Below are 26923 nucleotides of genomic sequence, written 5' to 3' on the forward strand. Positions count from 1 at the left end.
TATTAATCCTGAAGTCGGATCTGTAGATCTGTAGATTTTATTGCATTGTTACGTTGCCTTTGCCTCAGGGTGGCAAAATGTCATTCCAAACAGTTAGAGACGCTGAATATAAAAAATTAAAGTGTATTATCATGAGTGTGTCTCTGTTTTCAGGCCACTGATGCTGACGCTGGGCTCAGTGGTCAGATCCAGTACAGGCTGCTTTCCTTTGCATCTCTCTTCACCATAAACGCCACAGGCAGCATCTTCACGGTGGTTCCGTTGGACCGGGAGACGCGGAGCCTGTACGATCTGATCGTTGAGGCATCTGATGGGGCAGTGGTCCCCCGCAGGACCACCATCACACTGCTGGTGGAGGTAACAGACATCAATGACAACAGCCCGGTGTTTTTTCAGCCCACTTACACAGTGAATGTCCCAGAGAACACCCCAGCAGGAACCATCATTCTGAGACTCAGTGTAAGTGCTCCACTCACGATTGACTCGTCAATAACTCTTGACTTAAGCTATTGAGAAAGTGATTAATCTTAAAGGTAATCACCATATTTGATTTGGGCATGGTATACAAGAGTTGATCATTGGTTTGGTAGGAGAGTCAGCTTACATTTTGGTCTCTTCATCACAAAAAGTCATTTTATCACTTCAGAAGACTTATTATAGTGTATGAGTCAAATCAGCTAATTTTACTCTGGCTTAATATTCTTTTATTGTCTTTTTGGAGATTGACAGCCCAGTTTTTCTATTTACTTTTATTAAATGCAAAATGTGAAGCTGTGTGGACATTTTTCTTATCAGTTCAAGGGAAGAGAGAAGTCATATTTGTTTTGAGTGACATTTGCGGTTGAGTATATTCAAACTTGCTGCATCATGATCACTCACCTGATATGCAAGAACCAATGGCATTTGTCATCATCAGCTTGTCACCGCTGATAAAAAACCATTTGGTAAAATTTGGTAAATGTCTCCTTGTGTGTTATTCATGGGCAAATTCACCTTAAGTCATGGTTAAAAAAGACATTTACCCAGAGTTAAATCCAGTGTTAAAAGCCTAATATTTGTCTCTGGGTGCTTTGGGGGCTTTTCATTGCTTTCTTCTAAATTCTGCCTTTAACTTTAACGGCTGCAGAAATTCCACACCAGCTGGTCTCCATTTGACCTGAGCATCTATCTTGACTTTTGGAAGACATTTTTTTTGTCTGTTTTTGTTGGGTTGGATTTTCTGTTTATTCCCGATAGGCTGCATATTTAACTAGATACATATTGACACGCTTGACAGACTCTGTGTGAAAGGCAAGAATGCTGTCTTGTGGTTAATGTGCCTCTAAACAGTTTTGCACTTGGGAATTTTAGAGGAATGACAACATAATAGAACACAGTCACCAAATGTGCGAGATATTTAAGAGCAAAACCCTGCGTATTATTCGTATGTCATCCACAGTCCAAGTTATCCAGCCATTAAATGGTATAACTCTTTACCGCAACATGAATATATAAATTATGTCATTGTTATTTGTTTCTTGGCAAATATACAATATATATTGTTTTATAATGCACTAGATTCACAAACGGCAGCACTGTTTGCCTGCTGCAATCAACAATGCACTTCACTATTAGTGCCCATGGAAAGCTGCTACTGTAAACTTTGAAATGTTTATTTTTAAAAGGATATTTGTGTACATTTTGTAACTTTATTAGTAACTGCAATATAATAAATGGTTAGATATCGAATATTAAGAATGACTGGTTTGCTTTTAACGAACAACACACACGTTATTGTATTGTTCTTGTACATATTGAATACATCATTCAAACTTTCAGTGCATTTTGGAAAAAGTATGTGAACCCACTAAGCTGATGATGGCAACAAATCTAATTAGAGTCAGGAGTTTGAAAACCTGGCATCCAATTAATGAAATGAGATTGGAGTTAGAATGTGGGTTACAGATACTTTGACATATAAAAAACACACAAACAAGTTTGTATCTGATGACGTGGACCATGCCTCACAAAAAAAGAGATCTCTGAAGACCTACGATCAAGGATTGTTGCATGCATAAAGCTGAAAAGGGGTTACAAAGTTATCTCAAAGAGCTTAGATATTCACCTGTCCACAGTTAGACAAACTGTCTGTAAATGGAGACAAGTTCGTACTGTGACTGCTCTCCTTAGAAGTGGACATCCAGCCAAGGTGACTCAAAGGGCAGACCGCAGAATGCTCAATGAGGTAAAGAAGAACCCTTGAGTAAGAGCAAATGACTTGAAGAAATCATTGAAACTGGTTATCAAAAGTAGCCAGTATCAGAAGGAAACCACTGCTTTTCAACAAAAACATTGTTGCGCACCTGAAGTTTGCCTTGACCACAACACTAATGAGAAAATGTTTTGTGGACTGATGAAACTAAGGTTGAATTGTTTTGGAGGAAGACACAGCCCTACATATGGCATAAAAAAGACACAGAATACCAATATGAAAACATCATCCCAACTATGAAGTACAGTGGAGGGAGCATCATGATTTGGGGCTGCTTTGCTGCTTCGGGGCCTGGACCGCTTGCCATCATTGAGGGAAAAATGAATTCCCAAGTTTATCAAGATATCCTACAGGATAATGACAGGGTGGCTGTGCACCAGCTGAAGCTCAGTAGAACTTGGGTAATCCAACAGGACAATGACCCTAAACATCAAAGTAAATCCACTAAAGAAATAAATTAAAAAAATTCACCTTTTGGAGTGGCCCAGTCAGTGCCCAGACCTTAACTCAGTAGAGATGCTGTGGAATGACCTCAAGAGAGCCCTTCACATCAGATATCCTAAGAATATTGCTGAGCTGAAGCAGTTCTGAAAGAAAGAATTGTCCAAAATTCCTTCTGAACATTACAAGAAACTCTTAGTTGAGGTTTTTGCTGCCAAAATCACAAATTTGCTACCAGATCGATCTGTTATTAAATCCAATGGTTCACTTACATTTTCCACAGCAATGTGAATGTTTAATGTGATGTGTTCAACGAAAACATGGAAGAATATAATTGGTTTTGTGTTATTAGTGTAATAACTAAGCACATTGTGTGTCTGTAATTGTGACTTTGATGAAGATGAGATCACATTTTATAACCAATTAACAAGAAAACCAGCTAATTCTTGCCACTGTATAAAAGCTGTCTGCTAATGAAGACATCTGTCACAACTCAGACTTCTCTAATTCCCCTCTTGGGGGTGGTGGGGGTTACAAACTGGTAATTTCAAAGATATTATGCTATAAAAGTAGTTTATGAGGACATTAATCCCCATAATTCAAATCACTTAAACATTCTAAACAAGGTTTTTTGAAAAAGTTTTTTGTGAGGTTTAGGGATAGGGTTAGGGCAAAAAAATCTATAGTTCATACAGTATTAAAATCATTATGTCTATGGAAAGTCATCATAAAGAGAGGTGTGTGTGAGTGTGTGTGTGTGAGCGTGTATTTATCACTTTGTGGGGACCAAATGTCCCCATAAGGATAGTAAAACCCAAAATGTTTGACCTTGTGGGGACATTTTGTCGGTCCCCATGAGGAAAACAGCTTATAAATCATACTAAATTATGTTTTTTGAAAATTTAAAAATGCAGAACTTTTTCTGTGAGGGTTAGGTTTAGGGGTAGGGTTAGGTTTAGGGGATAGAATATAAAGTTTGTACAGTATAAAAACCATTGTGTCTATGGAAAGTTCCCATAAAACATGGAAACACAACAAGTGTGTGTGTGTGTGTGTGTGTGTGTGTGTGTGTGTGTGTGTGTGAGTGTGTATTTATCACTTTGTGGGGACCAAATGTCCCATAAGGATAGTAAAACCCGAAATGTTTGACCTTGTGGGGACATTTTGTTGGTCCCCATGAGGAAAACAGCTTATAAATCATACTAAATTATGTTTTTTGAAAATGTAAAAATGCAGAAAGTTTTCTGTGAGGGTTAGGTTTAGGGGTAGGGTTAGGTTTAGGGGATAGTATATAAAGTTTGTACAGTATAAAAACCATTATGTCTATGGAAAGTCCCCATAAAACATGGCAACACAACAAGTGTGTGTGTGTGTGTGTGTGTGTGTGTGTGTGTGTGTGTGTGTGTGTGTGTGTGTGTGGTTGATGGGAAAATGAGTAACACTGTTTGAAGAGCATGATCTTGTAGCCTTATTTTTATCTCAGTATGTCTGACACATCCGGGTCCCTGCAGCACTGGCTGGTGTCAAAGCGCTGTGGGCCCCGGTGACAGCATCTGGTCTGGAGCTGATGAACTGATCAGACTCCTTGTGCTGCTTCTCTCTGGGGGTTTTAAAGCTTTATTTATATATTTCTCAAATCTTTGAGATCGGTGTAGATTTTAAATCTATGTGCCCCCAACATCAAAGAAAGGCAAATGAAAGGTTCCACACCCACAGAGGCAGAGCTGCTCACAGTGTCTCTCCTCTACTGTCTAATGCTTTCACTGTTAATCAGCATCAGGAGCATACACACATGTGGAACACGTGTATTACTGTAGTCTGTGCATGACTATATGCAGGGCTTAACAATAAGGATTGCCCGGGGTCAGTTGATGGAACTGTCCATTGTTCCAGTTATCTTACATTATTTGATTTTAGATGTTAATGTTGTTTTGCAAGGAAATGTTTTGCATAATATATGTAACATTTTTGCAAATTAGTAATAAAATTTGTCATCGGCAGTACAATTCTTTTTTATTAGGAATGAAAACAATGTGTTTTGAAAAAATGTAACCTTACTTTTTTGACACTTTCTGAAAAATATATATATATATTTTTGTGGTGGAATGTTTGATGTGCAAGAATAATCTAAACTACTGGCCAGACTGGGTTAGCAGAATAATAAAAAAAAAATCATTATTGTTGAGCCCTGCCATGTGTGTTTTGCATGTATGTGTAAATCTGCATTGAAATATGTGTAAAATGTTTGTTTGTGCCAGATAGAATGGTTTCAGCTGTTCTTGCAGGATTGTTGCATCGACTTATGTTCTTTAACTAAATGAGGATTCTTTAAACATTTATTTTAGGCCAGTGTTTCACAACCATTTTGCCTTATGTATCCCCATATCACCATTGGTAAGGCCAATGTATGCTTTTATCAACACAAAACTAAGATTTGTATCCAAAACTATATCATTTAACATTGCCATTAATATGGATTAATATTAATGATAAAAATAAATTATTTTTAGGATATTTTTTAGTTATAATGTCCAATTTGCTTACATAGGAAAGAAACTGACTCCTAGCTAATTCTGTAAATTATACAGGGCACCTTCTAAATTGGTTCATTATGAAACATTTCATAATTTTGGATGCATTTCAGCTTTTTACAAATGTACAAATTCCATGATTTTTTTTATTATTCTGCTAACTCAGTCTGGCCAGTAGTTTAGATTATTCTTGCACAACAAACATTCCAACACAAAAAAAGCAGAAAGTGTCAAAAAAAGTAAGGTTACGTTTTTCAAAACACATTGTTTTCATTCCTAATAAAAAAGAATTGTATTGCCGATAACTAATTTTATTACTAATTTGCAAAAATGTTACATATATTATGCAAAACATTTCCTTGGTGACACATCAATAAATATGATGTCTTGGAATTACATAAATTATATTGCATACATATAATTTTATGACATGTTTATCGTTCACATGCATAATTTGTACTATTTACAAGTATATGTAGAACAAGAACTAAAAACTGAAAAAAGTCTCTTTAAGACTACCGGCAACAGTTCAGCAGGTGAGGACATTAACGAGAGAGAATACACCCTATTTCTTTAGTGCATTTCTTCTATGTTTGATTATAATTCATGTTTCTTTTTTGTTGTTTTCAATCAACAAACTGTGAAGAACAGAATGGGTACTAAGAGATGTTATTCAATGACAAATGGATTGTGTTTGTATTATATTTATACATGCATTTCATGGAAAACAAAAAACTAATTTCAACATGCAATGAAAAGATCTTAATGCCAAACTTCACATAGAGTAAAAGATCCATATCGGGATTGTTCAAATTAGTATCAGTATTTTTATCAGTATTTTATTAGAAAATCTGTATTTTTATCAATTGTAAGCAATACATGTGATTTTGTTGAATTCAACAAAGCAAAATCGAAATATTTTCGCTACCCCCTGGAACCTGCTTAAGTACCAACTTGGGTACGCATACAATCAATCGGTTGGGAATCACTGTCTTACTTGATCTGAGCACAAGTGGTCAATCGAGACCGATTTCCATTTTCTCCTTGCAATAATATGAGTTTCATTGGAGTTTTAGAATGTAGGTTTACATGGACAGTCAGAATTGAGCTACAGTGGTTTTTTCCATAGTTGATCTACAGTCTTCATCTGTCTGTCCAAGTACACATGTCTCTGTGCAAATATAATATTTTGAGGAAGGATGTCGGCTGAGGTTGTACCTATAATACAGGTAAAGTGTCACCTCTGTCTTTCGGAAAATGAGCACAATGCAGAGGCCAGTTGTGGTCCAATTAACCAAGATACATATGAGAAGAAGCGCAGCTACAATCTCGTTATCTAGATCTGTTAGTCTGTCTTTGCAAAAAATGGTACTTGTACAATTCAGTTGGACTAAAGCATTTGCATGACATTTTATAAAGATAAATTATTGTTTTCTATGGTAATGTATAACGGTCCAAAATATTTGATACTGTAGATTTGAAGACTTTTACAAATACACTGTAGGACTTCTTTTCTTTTTTTATCAGTTGGAAGTTTGTTTTCTTTTAAAGTCATAACTAGATGACGATGTCTTGGTGTAATAATTGCTTGTTAGGTGAGTTGGAGGTCCTTTGATTTTTTTCCACAACAATTCAGGATGGAATACTTTGCAGTACTTTCACACTACAAAGGAACATCATATTGGATCATAAAACATCTCCAAGGCACATTTGACCCTATTTACACCTGTCCACTTGTGCTCAGATCACCCAAGACCGATGTTTATACCAGGTGTAAATTGGGTCTGAAAAATCTATGATAGATCTTAAAGTAACTTTTAGGTTTCTTGATTCCTACAGAACCATGTAAAGTGTGAGATCATTATTTCTTTTTTCCCTATCTTTCGTCTTTTAGGCGGTGGATGCCGATCTAGTCTCTAATGTGACCTACAGAATAAAAACAGAAGCTGCTCGGCAGCTCTTTGCCATGAACTGGCTGAACGGCACCGTATCGGTGCTACAAGCTTTGGACTTTGAGGACTTGGCAGCAGAGAACAGCACCTACACCTTTGAAGTCGAGGCATTAGATCATGGTGGAGTTGTACCACCTGGCACAGCAACAGTTATCGTTAGGATCACGGTAAGATTCAAGCCCAGCTTTGAAACGCTCTTAGGCAAATTCACTACAAAGTTACGCCATTTTGCGCAAACATGCCTACATCCTATGTAAATTAGACTCATTATATATTACGCTTTATTCAAAGAACTCAATAAATGTTGCGCTATTACTGCCTGTGCAAAGCAGCTGATAAACTACATTTACCTTAAATGAGTTGTTTATGTTCTATCTGGATGCTAAAACTGCACTTAACAGAGTAGAAAGTGCCTGCTCTTTCAACAGATTCAATTTATTCTTGGTGAATTGCACCTTCTCTTTTATCACAGCACTTGTAATAGCACCACTAGGTTTTCTTTTTCCTGAGTTCAGCAGGTTCCAGTCATACAAAGTATGAACTTGGGAGGATAGAAGCACATTTTCATCAGGTCTAGTGCCATCAGAAAGAGATGTTGATTGGATTAAAACTTCCAAAGCTCGTCCATAGTGTCGATTTACTAACACTTCGTTTTGTAGAAGCTGTGTTGACTGTGTTCCAGTAATGCCTACAAAAGATTTGATCTCTGAATTTAATTAGTCATGAAAGGAAATACGCTATGTTGGCAGGATTGTGGGTATTGTGTACTGGATCTTTGCCTGAGTTTGCCTACATTCCTGTTGTGTTATTTCTGGTTGACGCTGACAGGGGTGACAGACAAAGCTTGGTGCAGGTTCTGATGCTAGCCTGGCACAGCTTTTTCCAGGCCTGAATGACTCATTAGCTTTGTGACTGCAATTATGTGAGGATTTTAACAGGAGCGCTCTCCAGCGCCTCTGAAGATTAGCTGCGGGATCAGTACACAAGGATTAGACTCCTACAGTTTTCAGCGGCTGAAGCATTTGGCTGTGATGAAAAGTGCCTTTTTAAAAAAAAAAAAAAAATTTAATTTGAAAACTTCCAATTTAACTCTTTTTAAAATATAGTTTGGCTAATGATGGTCACACAATTTTTTTTCTGCTTTTAGACATTAACCTTCAATATTATAATCTAAATGTTTAATAACGGAAAGTTCTGACTCTCAACTCTGATTTGATGAGTCATGTTCGAGACTGTAAAATAGTCATGTGAATGGCCGACTGATCTCAGTTCAGGAGGCTCTGGGATTTCAGTAAAAGTTAAACTTTTGATGTATGGAGTCATCTAACAAAACAACATGGTGCCGATCATAGAAGAGTTTGCTTTGGGAGAAATGCCAACAAAATAACATATGTTAAGAAACCTAATTATGTTTTTACATTGAAACCTGTTTGAGTCAAAAGGTTAAAATTTCTTGTTTCATCCGATAAGCCATTTTAAAAATTTGAGTGATTTATCGTGAAATGCCATGCTGCTAAACACAATGTACACTAATGTGTACTTTAGCCCATTTTTCCTATTTCCATTACTATGTGAATAACTGTGTGAATGAAAAGTGGATGGATGTCTTTCAACTAAATTGAACAAAAAGTCCAGATGTAAGTTGAAAATGTTTTGGGGAAAACAAAGAAGAAGAAAAAGGCAACAATTAAACACTGGTTTCTTTTCTATTGAAGACTTGAAGACTGGAATTACTGTTCATTTTGCTGCTACATTATCCAGTATGCTAGTTAATAATAAAGTGTTTCTTAATAAGCCATACATTTACATTGAAATAATGTGTAGTTACAGGTTTGTATTTCTTTACATATTAAAGAGTACTCCCAATTAGTTCCACACAATAATGTAAAGATATTCTAAACGGATTATGCAAAAAACAACACTGGTATTGGATTTCCAGTATCGGAATCTGATCGGAAGAGAAAAAGTGGTATACCGATACCCTATCACTAGTCACAATGCAAATATACTTAACAGTTAGCTAAAGCAAAAGTCTAATTTCTTATCTCTGTCATTGGATTTTGGGTTAAAATATGACCTGGACTGATTTTGTGATATTTCCTCAACCAGAAGTTGTTCCAACTACAAATGTTCTCCCACTTTTAAATGACCATTTAGACAGCTTCACAGATCAAATAACACATAATTATTTACAAAGCAATTCATGTGAGTGTTTCTTGCCTGATTTGTTTCTGCAAGTTGTACTGTAACTGTAAATGTGCTTTCCATTTGTTTATCTGAGGAACGAGTCGATGTTATTGTCTGTTGTAATCGACAGTACGTAGGCATTAGGTTAATAATAACCATGACTATCATGTTGACTCGTTCTTTATGAGACACAATTAAACTCAGATTTTCTCAAGTGTTTGTTGTGGGCTGAAAAACAAAGACTTGAATCCTAGTTTTGCTGCTGCTCTCTTCAGATGTCTCTTGAATGTTGAGTTGCTTTGCAGAAACAGATTCCAGATATCAGAGATGTTTACCTTAGACTTAGCAAAGTTTGCACCTTGTTAGATTTACTGCGACAGGGAAGGTGTAAAGATTGCAGTGAATCTCTAGCTTGGGTGAAGGGAATATCATTAATGTTTGGGTTGAGTCATCATATGTGGGCTTGTGGGAGATTCTGAAGATCTTGTAGAAGAATATTTTTATTACCTACATAGGGATGGGAATGAGGTTCCAATTGCAATTTTTCTCTGTACTTTTGAGTAAGAATTCAGAGAAAACACAGTGAGACTATTCACGTTTGCCTGGACAATCAAAAATCTGTTTCACTGTTGACATAGTTACTGCATTTTGGCTATTTGGGGAAGAAAATACATATATTTGATTTACATATGATCGGTTTAATGTGTTCTTAGTGTTGGACATGAGTGGGTCTTCATTAAAAAGAGTCAGCTCATAAAAGTAGAGAATCAGACTGCACATGACCTTGTTGTTTCTAGTGTCATGATCTATTAATTGAGCTACAGGACCTACAGATTGTGGTGAACTTTCAGAATGTTTCATTTTACCTCTGTGAGCAGTTTCATAGTTGTTTTGATGTTTTGTGAGCCTGCAGCTCTCATCCCCTCAACCCCCTGAGAAGAGCAGCCCACTTCAAATAAATCCATAGTTCTTCTGCTATATTTTCAGCCACTTGAACTCATGCTGAGAGGTGAAGGGTCAGAAAATATTTATGTGTTTTTCTGGTGGGCAAATCTAAATGAAGAGATGTTGAATTTAACAGCTTCTCTCCAAGATGCAGTGCTGAAATGTCATGTCTCTCAGAGGCTATGTTCCAAAACTCAATGAGAAGCTATCTTTGAGGGCAGCATAATAATGCTAAGTTATTTAATGGCTGATACAGGGGTCTTGGACTATATAAAGACACTTACTAGTGTAGATGATTTAACTTCCACAATATGACATTTCTGAGAGGGGTAAAAAATGAAGAGTGGGACTTCATTTTATCCATTGGGAATTGATTGAATCATAAAAAAGTGGTTGGAGGGGAGGGACCTAAAATGTTAAAGGGCTTGGTGGCGTCAACCAAAACAACCTGAATGTTGTTTCAGATGCAAAACAAGTACATTTTGAGAAAAGATAAGCTGATTGTCATTGGAATAGGGGAAGACAGCATACAGAACAGATTCACATTGCCAATGTGTACTGCTTACATCAATCCCGTTATAATAAATGTTGATAATACATATTTTATCCATATTTTCTTTGTCTGTTTGTATAGGACATGAATGATTTCTCTCCGGTCTTCAGTCAGGCACTTTATAAAGGGATGGTGGCTCCAAATGCAGAGAAGGGGACAGTCATCACAACTGTTTTTGCAGAAGATCAGGATCCTCCCGTAAGTACACAAAGCCATGAACCATTCTTCAGTGATCTCTGACTTATTCTCAAATTAAAAGCCTGACAGGAAGGCCAGCCAATCATAGCAAAGGGGCAGATGCTGCCTTTGAGGATGTGCTCAAAGGGAAACAGATCCTGTGATATTATGCGGTGTGGATAGACGTAATTAGTAGAGGGCAGTCATGTTTTATTCTTTGAACACCGATTGCTAATGGTTTAGTCAATTTCTCACATTGGACCACCAAAAACATTTCGATATTGATCAGCAATGGCAATAAGCTATTGTTGACTTCATATCACCGACGATGTGTATAAATGTATGAAATTGTGGCACGTTTCATACTATTTTGTTAGGCTATACTCATTTTTCACCAGTCCTTTCTTGTCCCGAAGCCGATACACAACTTGTGCTTGGCCGGGGATCTTTGAATCTCTCTCACAAACATGGAGAAGCCATTTCTATTGTGTGTTTATACTGTGCACATGTCAATAAACAACTAATGATTCAGTTACTAAAAGCTATTTTATTTGGTATGCACATTCTGATAGGACTTGAACTAGACTGACTAGAACACAAGACCAACACCGATTGAACAAACAAGACAAACTGGCACTGGACAGCACACGAAGAGACTAAAATAGGGAGAGAAATACACAGGTTAACAAGACAAGGCACGTGTGACTAATAAACTGTAATGGGTAAACAAGGAGGCGGGGTTTGACGCAAGACAGAGAGAGACACTCTGCGATAAAAAATAAAAAAAAGCCACATGTCATCTCGGTTCTGGCTCGTTCAGAGTTTGATTGGATTATTATTGATTTGAATGTGAATGGATATCATTAAAAAAGAAACTCTACATACATGTGATGAAATCGTTTTCAATGCTACCATAATCTATAGCCCATGCTTTCATCCAAGAATTGCAACATTTATTAAATTATTTTACAACAAATATTATTAAAGACATTCTCCGCATCCATGGTCGCACAGACGCAGCAATCGACCGAAATCACTCAAGTGATAAAAGATGAATTCGTCCACAGCCACTAATCTAGAGTCAGCCTTTTGAATTTGATGTAGGGAAGCTGATCCTAGACCAGACGTTACAAGCCAGCGTATGTGTCCTTTTGTTAATTCATAAAGCTAATCAACCAGATTTAAAATGAATCACTTAATAATATTTAATTCCAAGCAAAAATATGTAAAAATCAATGCCTGTGTGGAAAAAATTATAATATTCGAAATTTCCCAAATATTTTTACACAGGCTTACTTTGCCAAGCGTGAGCCTCCACACACGTTAGTTCTCCGCAGTAACGCATGTTTGATTGAATGGATGTAATTAATTATTAAAACAGGTAAAAAATGTAAAAATAAATGCTAAAAATTTAGAATAACTTGTTTTCAATGCAACCATGATTTGATCCAAGAACTGCACTATTTAATATTTGTTGTAATTTTTTTTATAATTTAATCAAAAATGGAAAGGACACCGCACTTGGCCGAAAGACCAGCAGTTACGAGCCAGTGTTTTCCCAGAGCTAAAATCTAAATTCTGTATCAATTCAGAAGAATCAGAATGAGCTTTATTGCCAAGTGTGCTTACACACACAATTAATTTGTCATGGTCATAGAAGCTTCCAGTGCAAAGAGAATACAAGAAATATACATATACAACATATATCTGTATATGTATACAGTGAAATAAGAATAAAAAATAAGATACAACAGATAAGTACAGATCAATTCACACATCATGCCCATCACCCTTGACCAGCCACACAATCTACCTATTTATGAGCTGTAAAACAAATCAACATGGTTTGAAATGAATCACTTTAAAATATATAATTCCAAGCTAAAATATTTGAAAATCAAAATAATAGGATTCAAATCTGTGTGCTTAACATATTTAATTAGGTAATTAACTATATGCTACTCCCATAAAAATAATTGGGAATGATTTAGGCCAGGTGTTCTCAACGGGGGCGGTACCACCCCCCAGGGGATGTTCAAAGGATGCCAGGATGCGCTGAGAGCAAATGAGTGGAGAGGGGGTGTTAGGTTACAAATGGAGGTTGTTTATTATTCATAATAATCAAATCTATCATCAAGTTCCTCTTTGCATTAAAACATTTATCTAGACTTGGAGTATATCAGTTGGTTCTCAATTATACGGGTTGGTTCGCATTTGTACTATGGTTCATCTGATCTTGAAGTCTAGTGAAGCACCTGAAGTATCTGGTTTAGCAGCGTCAAATACACAGGTGGAGACACAGCCTCAGCTAATGCACCTGTATGGCTCTGTAGAAGGATACGGCTCAATGAACAGAGCAGCTTGAGTGCAAAGCTCTTAAAACTTGAGCTCTTAAACTCGCAGCTTTTCGATAATCAGTGAGAAGCAAGGTGCGAGATGTGGAAACCATTTGAATTCGGCACAGAATTCTACATCACCACCCTTGAATTTACTATAGTAACACTAACTATACTTTAGAAAGAAATAAATTGATAATAAATATTATCATATCACTACTTCAGCTCTATTGAATTTGTCATAGGCTACAGTAGGGGAGTAAGGGAATATAATTATCAGAATCAGATCAGAACCAGAATGAGCTTTATTCCCAAGTGTTCTCACGTACACAAAGATTTTGTATTTTTTTGGTGATAGGAGAAACAAGTGCACACAGACCATTACTGTGAGACAAAGAATATACATCAAGGTTGGAGTATAAATAGACATGCAAATAATAGGACATATAACAGAATGGCGTATGTACACGTGCAAGTGGTAATGTATGCGCAAGGCTGGGGTATGTACAGTTATTGAATTAAATATTCTCCTGGGGGGTTCTCCTGAGGTCCACTATCATCTCCACTGTTTTGAGTATGTTCATTTCAAGGTAGTTGAGAGGGGTGTGAGACTGGGCTTTTCAAACCTGCAGTATAGCACATTCAGTTCATCAGCCATTAGTTGACTCTCAACAGAGCGAAGGGGAGGTGTCTTGCTCTTTGTGATGCTTTTCAGGCCTTTCCACACAGATACAGGAACATTGGCGGAAATTTTTTTTTTTAGCTTTTCACAGTAGCTTCTTTTAGCCAATCTGATTTCCTTAATAAGTGTGTTCCTGGCCTGGTTGTACATTATTTTATCCCCTCTTCTGTAATCATCCTCTTTGGAATTAAAAAGCTGCCTGAGTTTTCCTGTAAACCATGGTTTATCGTTCTTGAATTATAAAAATGTCCTAGTAGGGATGCGAATATCCTCACAGAAACTGATATATGATGTCACAGTATCTGTGAACTTGTCCAGGTCTGTGGCTGCAGCTTCAAAAATACTCCAATCAGTGCAGTCAAAGCAGGCTTGTAGTTCCAACTCTGATTCATTAGTTCCCTTTTTACAGTCCTTACTACTGGCTTAGCTGATTTTAATTTCTGCTTGTAGGTTAGGAGAAGATGAACCAGACAGTGATCAGAGAGTCCTAAAGGTGCACGTGGGACAGAGCGATATGCATCCTTTACAGTAGTGTAGCAGTGGTCCAGTATATTTTTGTCTCTGGTGGGGCATGTGATGTATTGTTTTTATTTTGACAGTTCATGGGTAAGGTTAGCTTTATTAAAATCTCCCAGAATAATAATAATAAGTTAGTTCGGGGAATAATAATAATAAGTTAGTCCGGGTGTTGTTGCAGTGCTGCGTTCACGCATGCTTGTGGCGGGATATAAACACTCACCAGAATGAATGAGGAAAACTCCCATGTTGAGTAGAAAGGTTTAAAGCTGATGAAGAGCATTTCTAAATTAGGACAGCACAAATTCTTCAATGCTGTTACATCTGTACACCAACATTCATTGACGTAAAAGCATGTTCCATCACCTCTCGTTTTCCCTGATGATTCCGCAACGCGATCCGCTCTGAACAGCTGGAAGCCCAACAGATGAAACGCGTTGTCCAGGATAGGTTCATTCAGCCAGGTTTCAATGAAACACAGAGCAGCAGAGTTAGAAAAGTCCTTATTTGTTTGAGTGAGCAGAAGCAGTTCATCCGTTTTGTTGATGAGGGAACGGACATTCGCCAGATGAATACTCGGCAGCGGAGTCCTAAAGCCGCGTTGATTAAGCTTCAAAAAGTGGCCGGCTTGCTTCCCTCACGTACATCTTTTGGATCGCTTATAGAGCACCACAGCACCTCTGACTAAGATCTCTAATAAAACGTCTGAATAATAAAACACAGGCAAACAATTATCAGGTATGCTCTGCCAAATATTCAGCAGTTCATCCCTGGTGAAATGGGTCAGGAAAGAGTGACAAAAAATATGACAAACAAACAAAAGTAACAAAATCGCTAGAGAGTTCCACACCAAAGCAACCATCTGCTGCGCCATCTTGAACTTCAGTATTGGGACGTTCATCAAAAAAAGGTTGAGAACCACTGACTTAGGCAAATAAAAATCCAGAGATTCTCAAATTTAATAATCAAACAACTCTCTAAGAAATCGGGGAAGAGTCTGTGTTTTATAATCAACTATCCATGAATATTTTTCACATTACACTAAAGATTTTTATTTATGAAATAAGACAAGCATTCACATATTCTATTTGCAGTGAAATTAACATTGCATATCCAAATTAAACATGATTTAAAAACAGCAATGAATTTGCTTTACACTTTGAAATGTATAATCATTTAAAATAATCTAATTAATTTTGTCGAGGAACTAGTGGCCTCCCTGCAAGAAACACAAATAGCAGCCCACACTTTGGAAACACACATATTGGAGTCAATCTCACTTTCAGTCACCTTGCTGTCCAGCATTTTATTTATTTATTTTTTTTATTTTTTTATCAGAGCGAAATGTAGCCTTTATAAGTAATATTTTCTAATACCTTTTTTACAAGGTAATAAATTAAAATGTGCATGCGATACTGTATGAAGCACCCACAAAAGACACAGCAGGTGAACTGTCACTGACAGAAGGGCGTGAGCTCTTCCTCAAGTCTTTCATGCGCCACCTGGTGGATATTGTGAGAAGTACAACACATGTATTTTAATTCTAAGAAGCCCCTGTGGTAAAGTACATCTGGAAAGTATTCACAGCGCTTCAATTTTTCCGCATTTTGTTATATTACAACCTTATTCCAAAATTGATTCAACATGACACTCAAAATTGAGCTCAGGTGCATCCTGTTTCCACTGATCATCCTTGAGATGTTTCTACAACTTGATTGAGTCCACCTGTGGTAAATTCAGTTGATTGAACATGATTTGGAAGGGCACACACCTGTCTATATAAGGTCCCACAGTGCATGTCAGAGCACAAACCAAGCCAAGAAGTCCAAGAAATTGTCTGCAGACCTCCTAGACAGAATTGTATTGAGGCACAGTTCTGGGGAAGGGTACAGAAAAATGTCTGCAGCATTGAAGTTCCCAATGAGCACAGTGGCCTCCATCATCCATAAATGGAAGAAGTTTGGAACCACCAGGACTCTTCCTAGAGCTTGCCGCCCAGCCAAACTGAGCGATCGGGGGAGAAGGGCCTTAGTTAGGGAGGTGACCAAGAACCCGATGGTCATTCTGACAGAGCTCCAGCGTTTCTCTGTGGAGAGAGGAGAACCTTCCAGAAGAACAACCATCTCTGCAGCACTCCACCAATCAAGCCTGTATGGTAGAGTGTCTGGAGGAAACCAGGCACCGCTCATCACCTGGCCAATACCATCCCTACAGTTTAGCATGGTGGTGGCAGCATCATGCTGTGGGGATGTTTTTCAGCAGCAGGAACTGGGAGACTAATCAGGATCGAGGATAAGATGAATGCAGCAATGTACAGAGACATCCAAGATGAAAACTTGCTTCAGAGCGCTCTGAACCTCAGACTGTGTGAAGGTTCATCTTCCAATAGGACAACGACCCTAAGCACACAGCCAAGATAACAAAGGAGTGGCTACGGGACAGCTCTGTGAATGTCCTTGAGTGGCCCAGCCAGAGCTCAGACTTGAACCTGATTGAACATCTCTGGAGAGATCTGAAAATGGCTGTGCACCAACGCTCCCCGTCCAACCTGATGGAGCTTGAGAGGTCCTGCAAAGAATAATGAGAGAAACTGCCCAAAAATGGGGGTGCCAAGCTTGTAGCATCATACTCTAAAAGACTTGAGGCTGTAATTGGTGCCAAAGGTGCTTCAACAAAGTATTGAGCAAAGGCTGTGAATACTTATGTATATGTGATTTTTTGTTTGTTTGTTTTTTATTTTTAATAAATTTGCAAAGATTTCAAACAAACTTCTTTCACATTGTCATTATGGGGGTATTGCTTGTAGAATTGAGGAAAATAATGAATTTAATCCATTTTGGAATAAGGCTGTAACATAAAATGTGGAAAAAGTGAAGTGCTGTGAATACTTTCCGGATGCACTTTATATCAAGTGATTTCACATGATGGATTGCATGATGGTGCATGAAAAAATACAAGTTTTCAAAGGCTGCATCTGTAACTAGGCCATTTTGATGAAAATGGCGGACAGGTTTAGTGTTTGGGAAACCTGTTTGAATTAACATATTATTTGTACAATTTAGCATTTTCAATTTTGCAAAGCATAATAATAAAAAACGTATATATAATATATATATTTTAGTTCGAATTAGTTAGTATGTGATTTCTGAAGCATTGGTCCCAATTAACAGATTAAACACAGTGTTACCAGAATTGGCAATATGTGAGGTTGCCCTCTATTAGATCAGAGGTTGGTTTGGGATTTGAGGTAAGAGTTTAGTTGAAGAGGTAGGGTTAGGGTTGGAGGTGGGCTAAGGTTAATAGAAGGAATGGGTATTTGTGTTAGAATTATATGCTGGAGGTTTGGGTTAAGATTTAACTAATTTGGCTCAGAGGTGTACGATCAAACCGGTGTGATCTGCATTCGTGCTGTTATTTACCATTAAAGAGGGACTGAAGTGGTTGTCATTATGAACCACCTTCTCAAAATCACAATAGCTTAATTTTTTATATTACAAACATTCAAAAGTTTAAATCCATTACCATCTGTGCTAACTGTTTTCATGCAGCGATGCGGCCATGTTTTCTGACGGCAAATACATTTTTTTGCCTATAAACTAGTTTGTCCACTGGATCCTTCTCTCATTCTGTCTACACTCATTCTAACCACTTCCAGTTCAACAAGTGGAAGGGCTTGGGCTTTTTAGAACATTCTATGCTTTATGAAATCAGAATCCCATGCTGCATTGAAATGTAAATATGATGCCACGCATGGCTAGCAATCGCGTTCGCAATCACATCTTATCTATCATAATCAGTCATTATAAACATCTAAAAAAATCCCATTATATGTTTGATAACCTGTCCTCCATTGTATCTGCTGTGAAGTGTAAAGTGAAATTTTTTTTTACAGTGCGCATTAGAGAACTCATGATGGGGGAGTTGGTTTACTGTATATGATGGGGGTTCAAGGGGGTTGCTATTAGATTTGCGATTAGAGTTTAAATAAATTATGCATTTATTTAAGTGGTTTAATCTATCACTGAACTCTTTAAACTTGGGTTTGGGTGTCAGTTATTTAATTTTACTCTAAGTCTCTTTAAAGTGTATATGAGGTTTAGTTCTGCACCTGGTGTCTACTTCATACCTGTTCCACACTGTTTCCACATTTCTTCATTAGCATGTTAATCTGCTGGTGTGGTGAATGAGTTTGTTCTCCTCTGTCAATTCCTCGCCACGTCTTTATTTGATTAATCTGAAAGAGCGCTTTAACGTTTGCCATCTGAAGACCGGCCTCTCTTTCTCGCTCACTAGACAACTCCGAAATGAAATTACAGACTTCAACAATTACATTTTGACACTGTGGTGAATTTGGAAAATATTTTTGCATTTTATCAGAGAGTGGAAATATATATAGGATTTCCGAATGCAGCCCAGCATGCTCCTGAAACAGTTACAGCTGGAGGGAATTACAAGGCCATTACAATACAGCAAAGACACACATCTCTTATTGCCTTATAAATTACATAAACAAGGTTATTCGCTGCCTGAGGTTTGGTTTATTCAGAGTGGCAGTGCACACTAGGGTCTGGATATGCACAGACTGCCTGTAAATGTTTATCATCTGCAGACAGTTAAAACAAAACAACAGTTTGTGGTTTTTTACATTTCTCTATATGCTGTATCTGGACTTGAGACAGGAGGAGCTTGTTAACAGACTTTATTGGCTGTCTAAAACTCTGGGCCCGCAATGGCGTATAATTTTAAAGACTATATGAAGTTCTGAATGTACTGTCGTTTATAGCTCCAATGGCACTACTCTCAAGTCTCAATCACATTGCCACATATTAAAACTTGGCCTTTTGTGATCAGTAACGAGACACGAGAACCAATGGCATTTGGCATCACTGAATGCATGCACACCAAAATGCTGATAGCTATTTTAAGGAACTTAAAATACCTGAACAAACCATCAATTAATTAATTTAACCCACTTATTGATTTAAAATGAGGTGTTGAGATATGCACCAGTTTAGCAATAGTCTTTACATGCATTTTCTTGGTTCATTGGGAAGGAAGTTCTTTGGGTCTTTGAGTCGATGGCCTAGAAATCTGTTTGAAGATGTGTGTGAGTTTCGGAAGAAGCTATATAAAGACAGAGGATTGGAGGATGGGATGGTCCGGATGGAGTCTCGTAGATGGATTGGAGAAGAAAAGCTCTAAACTTCCACAAACTCACGAGAATTCAACTTAGTCCGTATGACATGGTATTTTAACCCTTTCTGTCTGACCAAACCCCAAAAGAGTTTTAGCCTTTCAGAAATCGTCTTTGAGCTGGAGTGTGGCCCGCTTTTTCCTCCCATCACATAAATTAGCATATTTGTATTTGGTCTCATGTTGATCTGTTCACTGCTCTTAAAAGAAATATTGTAGTCATAAACTTATAACATGAATTTGATTTAAATTATCAGGAATTAATCTAACTTCAATGGCCTGCAAATGAAAAACCAAGCTCATTCATAGGAGACATTACATACTTGCTATAAAGGGTTAAATTGTTAGTTATTAGACATGAATAATACAGGATTAATGGTCATAATAGTAAATTTAAATGATTACAGCCAGACTATAGCAGTATGTGGGGTAATTATACTACCGTGAAAAACTTTATTTGTGTGTAATCTCAAAAGTCCTCCTTTTTTCCTGTGGCGGTTGAATTTGGGCAGATGTATAATGAGATCCACTTAAGTCAGACACCTTGGCACTATAACTCCAGGATTTTAGTTTATGACAAACTTATTATTTACTTATTTTTAAAACAATTTGCCGGGAAGTCCTACCAAAAATCAGCTTATTCAAAAATCTGACTGTGGCAGCGGGGGCGTGGTTGAGCATCCGTCTGGAGAGAGAGAAAGTGTTAAGGGTGCTTACACCTGAGCTAGATGATGTCTAAAACCTGTCTGTAATTACACTGAGCATGGGGAGTGTGGCATATAAGTGGCCACGCCACCAGCAGAGAGGGAGAGAGACTCTGGCACAAGAGTCTCACGGTAAAGCTACCTAGTTGTGACATTAAAGAGTTGTGATAAAGACTTTGAGTTGATAAAGAGGCTGTGACTAGGAGCCTGTGCTGCTAAAGAGTTTGTGAAGCTGAAGAAGTTACTGTGCCAGTTGTGACTGTGTTACCCCGAAGTTTGTGATTAAAAGCTCACCTGAGACCTGAAACATCCTGTCCCAGTGTCCTCCTTCCCTAATTCTTTGTGACTTCCCTTACACTGACAATGCATGAAAATCACATTTATTTGACTTGAAATCAATTATAGTTCTCTGCTTTTGATGTCAAAACATAAACAAGCATGCACACAACACTTGCGCACATAGGATAAGCTGTTAAGAATGCCGCATGTTCTTTACATGCAGAGTGAAATCAGGGTAAAAGTGCAAAAATAGTGGTGTGCCGACTGATATTTGAAACCGTTGACATCACCCCTGACAAAATAACACTGTTTAAGGCATTTACATGACCTTGCAAGTTGTCGGCTAATTAAGAATACTCTTAAGCATGATCTTAAGCAAAAACGTTTATGTAAATACACTCATTATTTCTTGTATCACTGTAGGGGACAGGTGCAAGTCAGAGAGAGGTGCATGCTGAAGTCTCTGACACAGAGGTTAACCTGCAGTAGTCTGCTTCTGACAGAGACACAGCACTGCTTGACTTCACGCTAGAGCTTTTCTGAAAGATTTTTGGGTATGCAAGTGTTTTTATTTGGTAAGAATTTATGACTGTCAATGCCAAAGAGACAAGATCTATGACCACATTTACATCTGGTATTAATATGCATCTCAGGTGATCCGATTACATGGGTTCAGTTGAGACACATCGTTGTTCACACCTGGTCGCTTAAATGTGTCTTCTGTGTTCATTTGTGTTTCAATTTGGAGTGGAAGGTCTATGTTTCATGACGACATACATCAATCACTATGTCAAAGTGTTATTACATGATATTAAAGCGCGACAAAGTCAGTAAAGACAAAGAAAGCCTGAAAAAGACGGTGTGCTGTTTCTCCCAGATAAATTTGTCTAAGTGCATACACAAACTGTCAAGCAGAATTATCCATTATTTTAGCGGATTACCTGTTTTAAAGGAGCTTCAGGTGTTCGTGCTTCTCAGTTGTGTTGATATCAAACACACTAAAGAAGATCCGTGAAGCTCTCATGATTGTGTATGTATCCTCTTTTTAAATGTTCTGATTGGACTGTTACAGTATTTCCTTTTAAAGCCGCTCGCAATCTCCAAAGTTTAAACTCTTGTTTTAGCACAGCGGTTGATTGACAGGTGAGTGGTGGTGCTTCACTGCTGCCGGTACACATACTAGACGGATTCGTGTTTGCACCTCAAATGTGGTGTGGTCACATGCGTTTTTGACCCCATTCCTATGTTATGTGACCTAAGCAACCAAATTGGCCCGGTTGCTAGGGAGGGTAGAGTCACATGGGGTAACCTCCTCATGGGCGCAATTAGGGGTTCTTGCTCTCAATGGAATCATGGTAAGTTGTGTCGATCGCAGAGAGTAGCATGAGTCTCCTCATGCTGTGAGTCTTCGCGGTGTCATGCACGACAAGCCACGTGATAAGATGCGTGGTTTGATGGTCTCAGAAGTGGAGGCAACTGATACTTGTCCTCTGCCACCACAAGGACCTACTAAGTGCATTCCAATTTAGGACAGAAGTACAGTGAGGTCATAATGTCCAAAACCAGACAAAACCAGAGATTCTGTATTTAAACCTGTAAATAAAAAAAAATTTACGGAAGAAATGGGCAATATACTGTAGAAGCATTTTAAAAAGTCTCAGATTTTTTTACCCTACTGCATGTTGCTAATTTTTTGCATTGGGGCCAGTAAAAAAGTCTCCAAGGCATGTAAAAATCGAATCGTCTGGCCCAATCCTTATTTTTGAGCCCTGAGTATACTCGTGTTTTATTTTTGTTTTGCAAGGTTACATGTGTTTGCAGCCAGCCAAGGTTTATAGAAAATTATAAGAGAAAAGACTCTTATACTCATTATAATGAGTGATATGGATTTCTGTTTCTCTCCAGACTGCTTTCTTAGTCTATTTTGTGGGTGCGCGTGTGTGTGAGTTTGTGTGCCAGTGCGTTTTTGTTTTGATGTCTGCTCAAGAAAAAGTTTGTGATGACCCTGTATGCCCCAATGAAATACCAGATTCTTCATTCCAGTTGTGTTGTGAATCACCATGGAGACATGGTGCGGCTCAATCCCTGTCTCTCTAAACTAAACTACTCGGATAATTCTCGCATTTAATATGTCCTTCTGAGAAAAGGCCCTGAAAGCTAAAGTGTGGTACAGCACAAGGACAGGAAGTGACCATCCTCATTAGGATCTAGCTTAAACACAGATGATTACAGTACAAGAATCGCTGCAGTTCCAGGCAGTGCCTGTGAATGAGATAATGACACAGTATTTATAAGCGTGACTGCAAAGGTCATTATAGTACGAGAACCGCTACAGTTCCAGGCAGTGCCTGTGAAAGAGATAATGACACAGTATTTATAAGCATGACTGCAAAGGTCATTGGGTAATGAAAGCTCCTCCTTTGCCTTGTGCTGGTTAAACCTTGTGACCTCCATCGCGACTTGTTTTTTATACTTTTTTTTTTTTATTTGAAAATATATAAAGAGATGAGTAATGAACTTCCATCCTTGAAGTGTCACTACAGAGCAGAACAACCGATGCCATTAATCATTCAGGCAGCGCTTCAATACAATCAGCAGGCAGAAATGTAATGTGTCTTATTAATGCGCCCGGTTCACATTTGAGTGTTGGCAGTGACACCTGCTGAAAATTACTCATGAATGTCATATATTAAACAGCTAACTGATTTTATCCCGTATTAGCTGAGAAGAGGACTGTCTAATTTTGTGCTTTATCCAGTCAGAGGATTTCCTTTTCTGGCAGATTGGATGGATTTACTGCATATGTCTTCACTCAAAAAGAGTAGGGCTAATTTCCTCATGATATTGAATGAATATGTCATCAATTGCATCGATTAGTGGTCATTCAATAGGGGTCAATACAATATCATGTGAGCAGTGTGGCTGTTATAATGCTGATATACAAACAATTATTATTATATACACTGGCAGCCAAAAGTTTGTAATAATGTACAAATTTTGCTGTTTCGGAAGGAAATTGGTACTTAAATTCACCATAGTGGCATTCAACTGATCACAAAGTATAGTCAGGACATTACTAATGTAAAAAAACAGCAACATTAAAATGTCATTTTTAATCAAATCTAGACAGGACTATTTCCAGCAGCCATCACTTATCCTTGAGTAATCATGCTAAATTGAAAATGTGGTACTAGAAAATCACTTGCCATTATATTAAACAGTTGAAAGCTATTTGGATCATTAAATTAAGCTTAACATTGTGTTTGTGTTTTTTTTTTTTAGTGGCTACGGTGCAATAGACTGGCTTGTCTTAAGTTCAATATTAGGTCAGAAATGGCAAAAAACAAAACAAAAAACAGCTTTCTCTAGAAACTTGTCAGTCAATCATTGTTTTAAGGAATGAAGCCTATAAAAAGATTTCATACAAAGGTGTACACTACAGTTTTCAAAGACGTAGGACAACTGTCTCTAACAAGGACAGAAAGAGATGTGGAAGTCCCAGATACAACTTCAGAGTTTGAGAAATAGACCTCACTTGTCCTCAGCTGACAGCTTCATTGAATTCTACCCGCTCAACACCAGATTTGTGTACAACAGTAAAGAGAAGACCCAGAGCTGCAGGCCTTAATGTAAGAATTGCAAAGAAAAAACCACTTTTGAAACAGAAATACAAAAAGAATAGGTTAGAGTGGGCAAAGAAACACAGACATTGGACAACAGATCATTGGAAAAGAGTGTTATGGATCTTAACCTCATTGAGCTTTTGTGGGATCAGCTAGACTGTAAGGTGTGTGAGAAGTGCCCGACAAGACAGCCACATCTATGGCAAGTGCTACAGGAAGTGTGGGGTGAAATGTCACCTGAGTATCTGGACAAACTGACAGCTAGAATGCCAAGGATCTGCAAAGCTGTCATTGCTGCACATGGAGGATTTTATTATGAGAACTCTTTTCAAATTGTAATAGTAATGTTTCACGTTATTAATGTCCTGACTATACATTGTGATAATTTTAACGTCATGGTTACTGTTGTAACCTCCATACCCTGATGGAGGGAACGAGATGTTTTGTCGATGTAATGACACTAGGGGTCACTCTTGAGAGCCCCGAACACCTCCCATTCTTTGAGAAAAGGCCAATGAGAATTGGCGAGTGGAATTTGCATGCCACTCCCCCGGACAAAGGGTTATAAAATGAGCTGGAATGCCACTCCATTCAGGTTTTGTGCTGAGGAGCCGAGACAAGGTCTGACCATTTCAGTAACTAGTACATTGTTGTGGCAAGAGGGACACAACATTTCAAGGTTACAACAGTAACCATGACGTTCCCCATCTGTCACTCACTCGACATTGTGTCTTTGTCATTAGTTTTCTTTTTTCACTTTACCACTCCTAATCAGATTGTCTTGATAGAGCTTACAGTCGTCAGGTGATGTAAATCTGTCTTTTTTACTCTTCTTGGTTGTGTCTTTACCACCAAGCCAACTCCAATGTTGTTTATTTCCATGGCCTGCCACACAAGCTGTTAAATTATTCATCCCTTCTTTAAATAAGGCTTTGAAAACATGGGGGAGCAAAAAATAAATAAAAACAATTATGACACAAAAAATAAGACACAGAAAAATGTAGACATGGATTTAAAAAAGAAACTAGAAACCAATTTCTTGGCTGTCAGAGATGTAAATGTGATGTTGTTTCTGTCTCTTTCTCTTGCAGTATAAATTACTTTGTATGTTTACCACAGCACAAAGCATCAAACATTTATGATACAGCCAGTCAGATGGGCCGTAAAGTATCAGTAGAATGAGGTGCGGCTGACTCTGTAGCTCTACAAAACAAGATGCACAAGAGACCTTTTAGAAAGTTCAAACCAACCATTCAAGGACACCACTTTAAAGGAATAGTTAATAAAAAAAAATGCAAATTCTGGCATCATTTACTCACCCTCATGTCATTCTAAACTCATATGACTTTGTTTCTTCCAAGAAACACAAAATTTGATATTTTGCAGAATGTTCAAGCTGCTCTTTTCCATACGTTGAAAATAAATGAAGACTGGGGCTGTCAAGCTTCAAAAAGTGAAAGCATTATAAAAGTACCATGAAAGTAGTCAGGTGACTTGTTTGCTCAATTTCTGGTCTTCAAAAGCCATACAATAGCTTTGTGTAAGAAAAATACAAAAATTTTAGCTGCTGTATCTCTTATATCTCATTCTTTGTTTCAAACACAATATTCAGTCTTGTCGAGTTTTATGACAAAAAAAGAAAAGCTTAAACATCCTGATCTGATGTCATAGAAAGCCCTTTTGAGGCAGAGATAATAATATAACTCTGTAATTATTTAATAATCTAATGCATGTAATTAAATGTTATAATATCTCAGCTTTGGTCCTTTGGTGGATATGCTTTAGGTAACGTGTTCATACAAACCATGTTTCTCCCTCAGGGTACAGCTGCAAGTGAAGTGTGCTACAGAGTGGATCAGGAGCAGTGTCCATATAGTGGCAGTATCTTTGATGTAGAGCAGGACACGGGCAGAGTTATCACCAAAGTCAACCTGAATGAAGAGCCCAACGCCATTTTCAAAGTGAGTCTGGGCCAACAGGCCATCCTTATGTTGTTAAACATTGGCAATTTACCCTTCACTAAGCCCCGCTCTCCTAGGGCTTGTTCTTACAGTTACAAATAAGAAGCAATCTGATTGTGTGAATTACTCAGTTAAGGAACTATTAGGAAAAATACATGTATTTATGTTGATTAGTTATATACAGTACAGCCACCAAAAATCTGTCCTTTCGGAAGGCTATATGCAAATATAAAACTGAGCCTAAAGAAATTTGAGATTGATATGTTTTCTTCAGAATCAAGATAAACGCTTATCACAATCATTTAAAAAAAGAGAGAAGTGATAACAATTATGTAAGTGAACATAACTGTTCCTAACGTTTCTACAAGATACACGCTGTGATATCGTGAACTCTTTAGTTACTATTGCCTCTACATTTACATTACCCCTAACATCTGTTAACTTTACCCCTAACCCTAAACCTAACCCTACCCGAACCCTGACCCTAAACCCTAACCCCTATCCCCTAATCTAAACCCTACCCCTAACCTACCTGTACCTCAAACTCATTAGCAGCAAATGTGAATCTTTTGGAAATGTTGCAGTAAAAATG

General features: G+C 37.8%; 1 protein-coding gene across 1 annotated transcript in view; it reads left to right on the plus strand.

The window, feature by feature from the left end:
* The window catches only part of pcdh15a (protocadherin-related 15a), a 250136-nt gene that overhangs the window by 160400 nt on the left and 62813 nt on the right, over positions 1-26923 (plus strand). Inside the window, exons 20-23 of the mRNA XM_052150614.1 lie at positions 154-459; positions 7118-7342; positions 10942-11058; positions 26191-26331. Of these exons, the coding sequence (XP_052006574.1) occupies positions 154-459; positions 7118-7342; positions 10942-11058; positions 26191-26331 (789 nt within the window). The remainder of the gene's footprint in view (positions 1-153; positions 460-7117; positions 7343-10941; positions 11059-26190; positions 26332-26923) is intronic.

The sequence above is a fragment of the Xyrauchen texanus genome, chromosome 20, assembly GCF_025860055.1.
Source record: "Xyrauchen texanus isolate HMW12.3.18 chromosome 20, RBS_HiC_50CHRs, whole genome shotgun sequence".
Lineage (NCBI taxonomy): Eukaryota > Metazoa > Chordata > Actinopteri > Cypriniformes > Catostomidae > Xyrauchen > Xyrauchen texanus.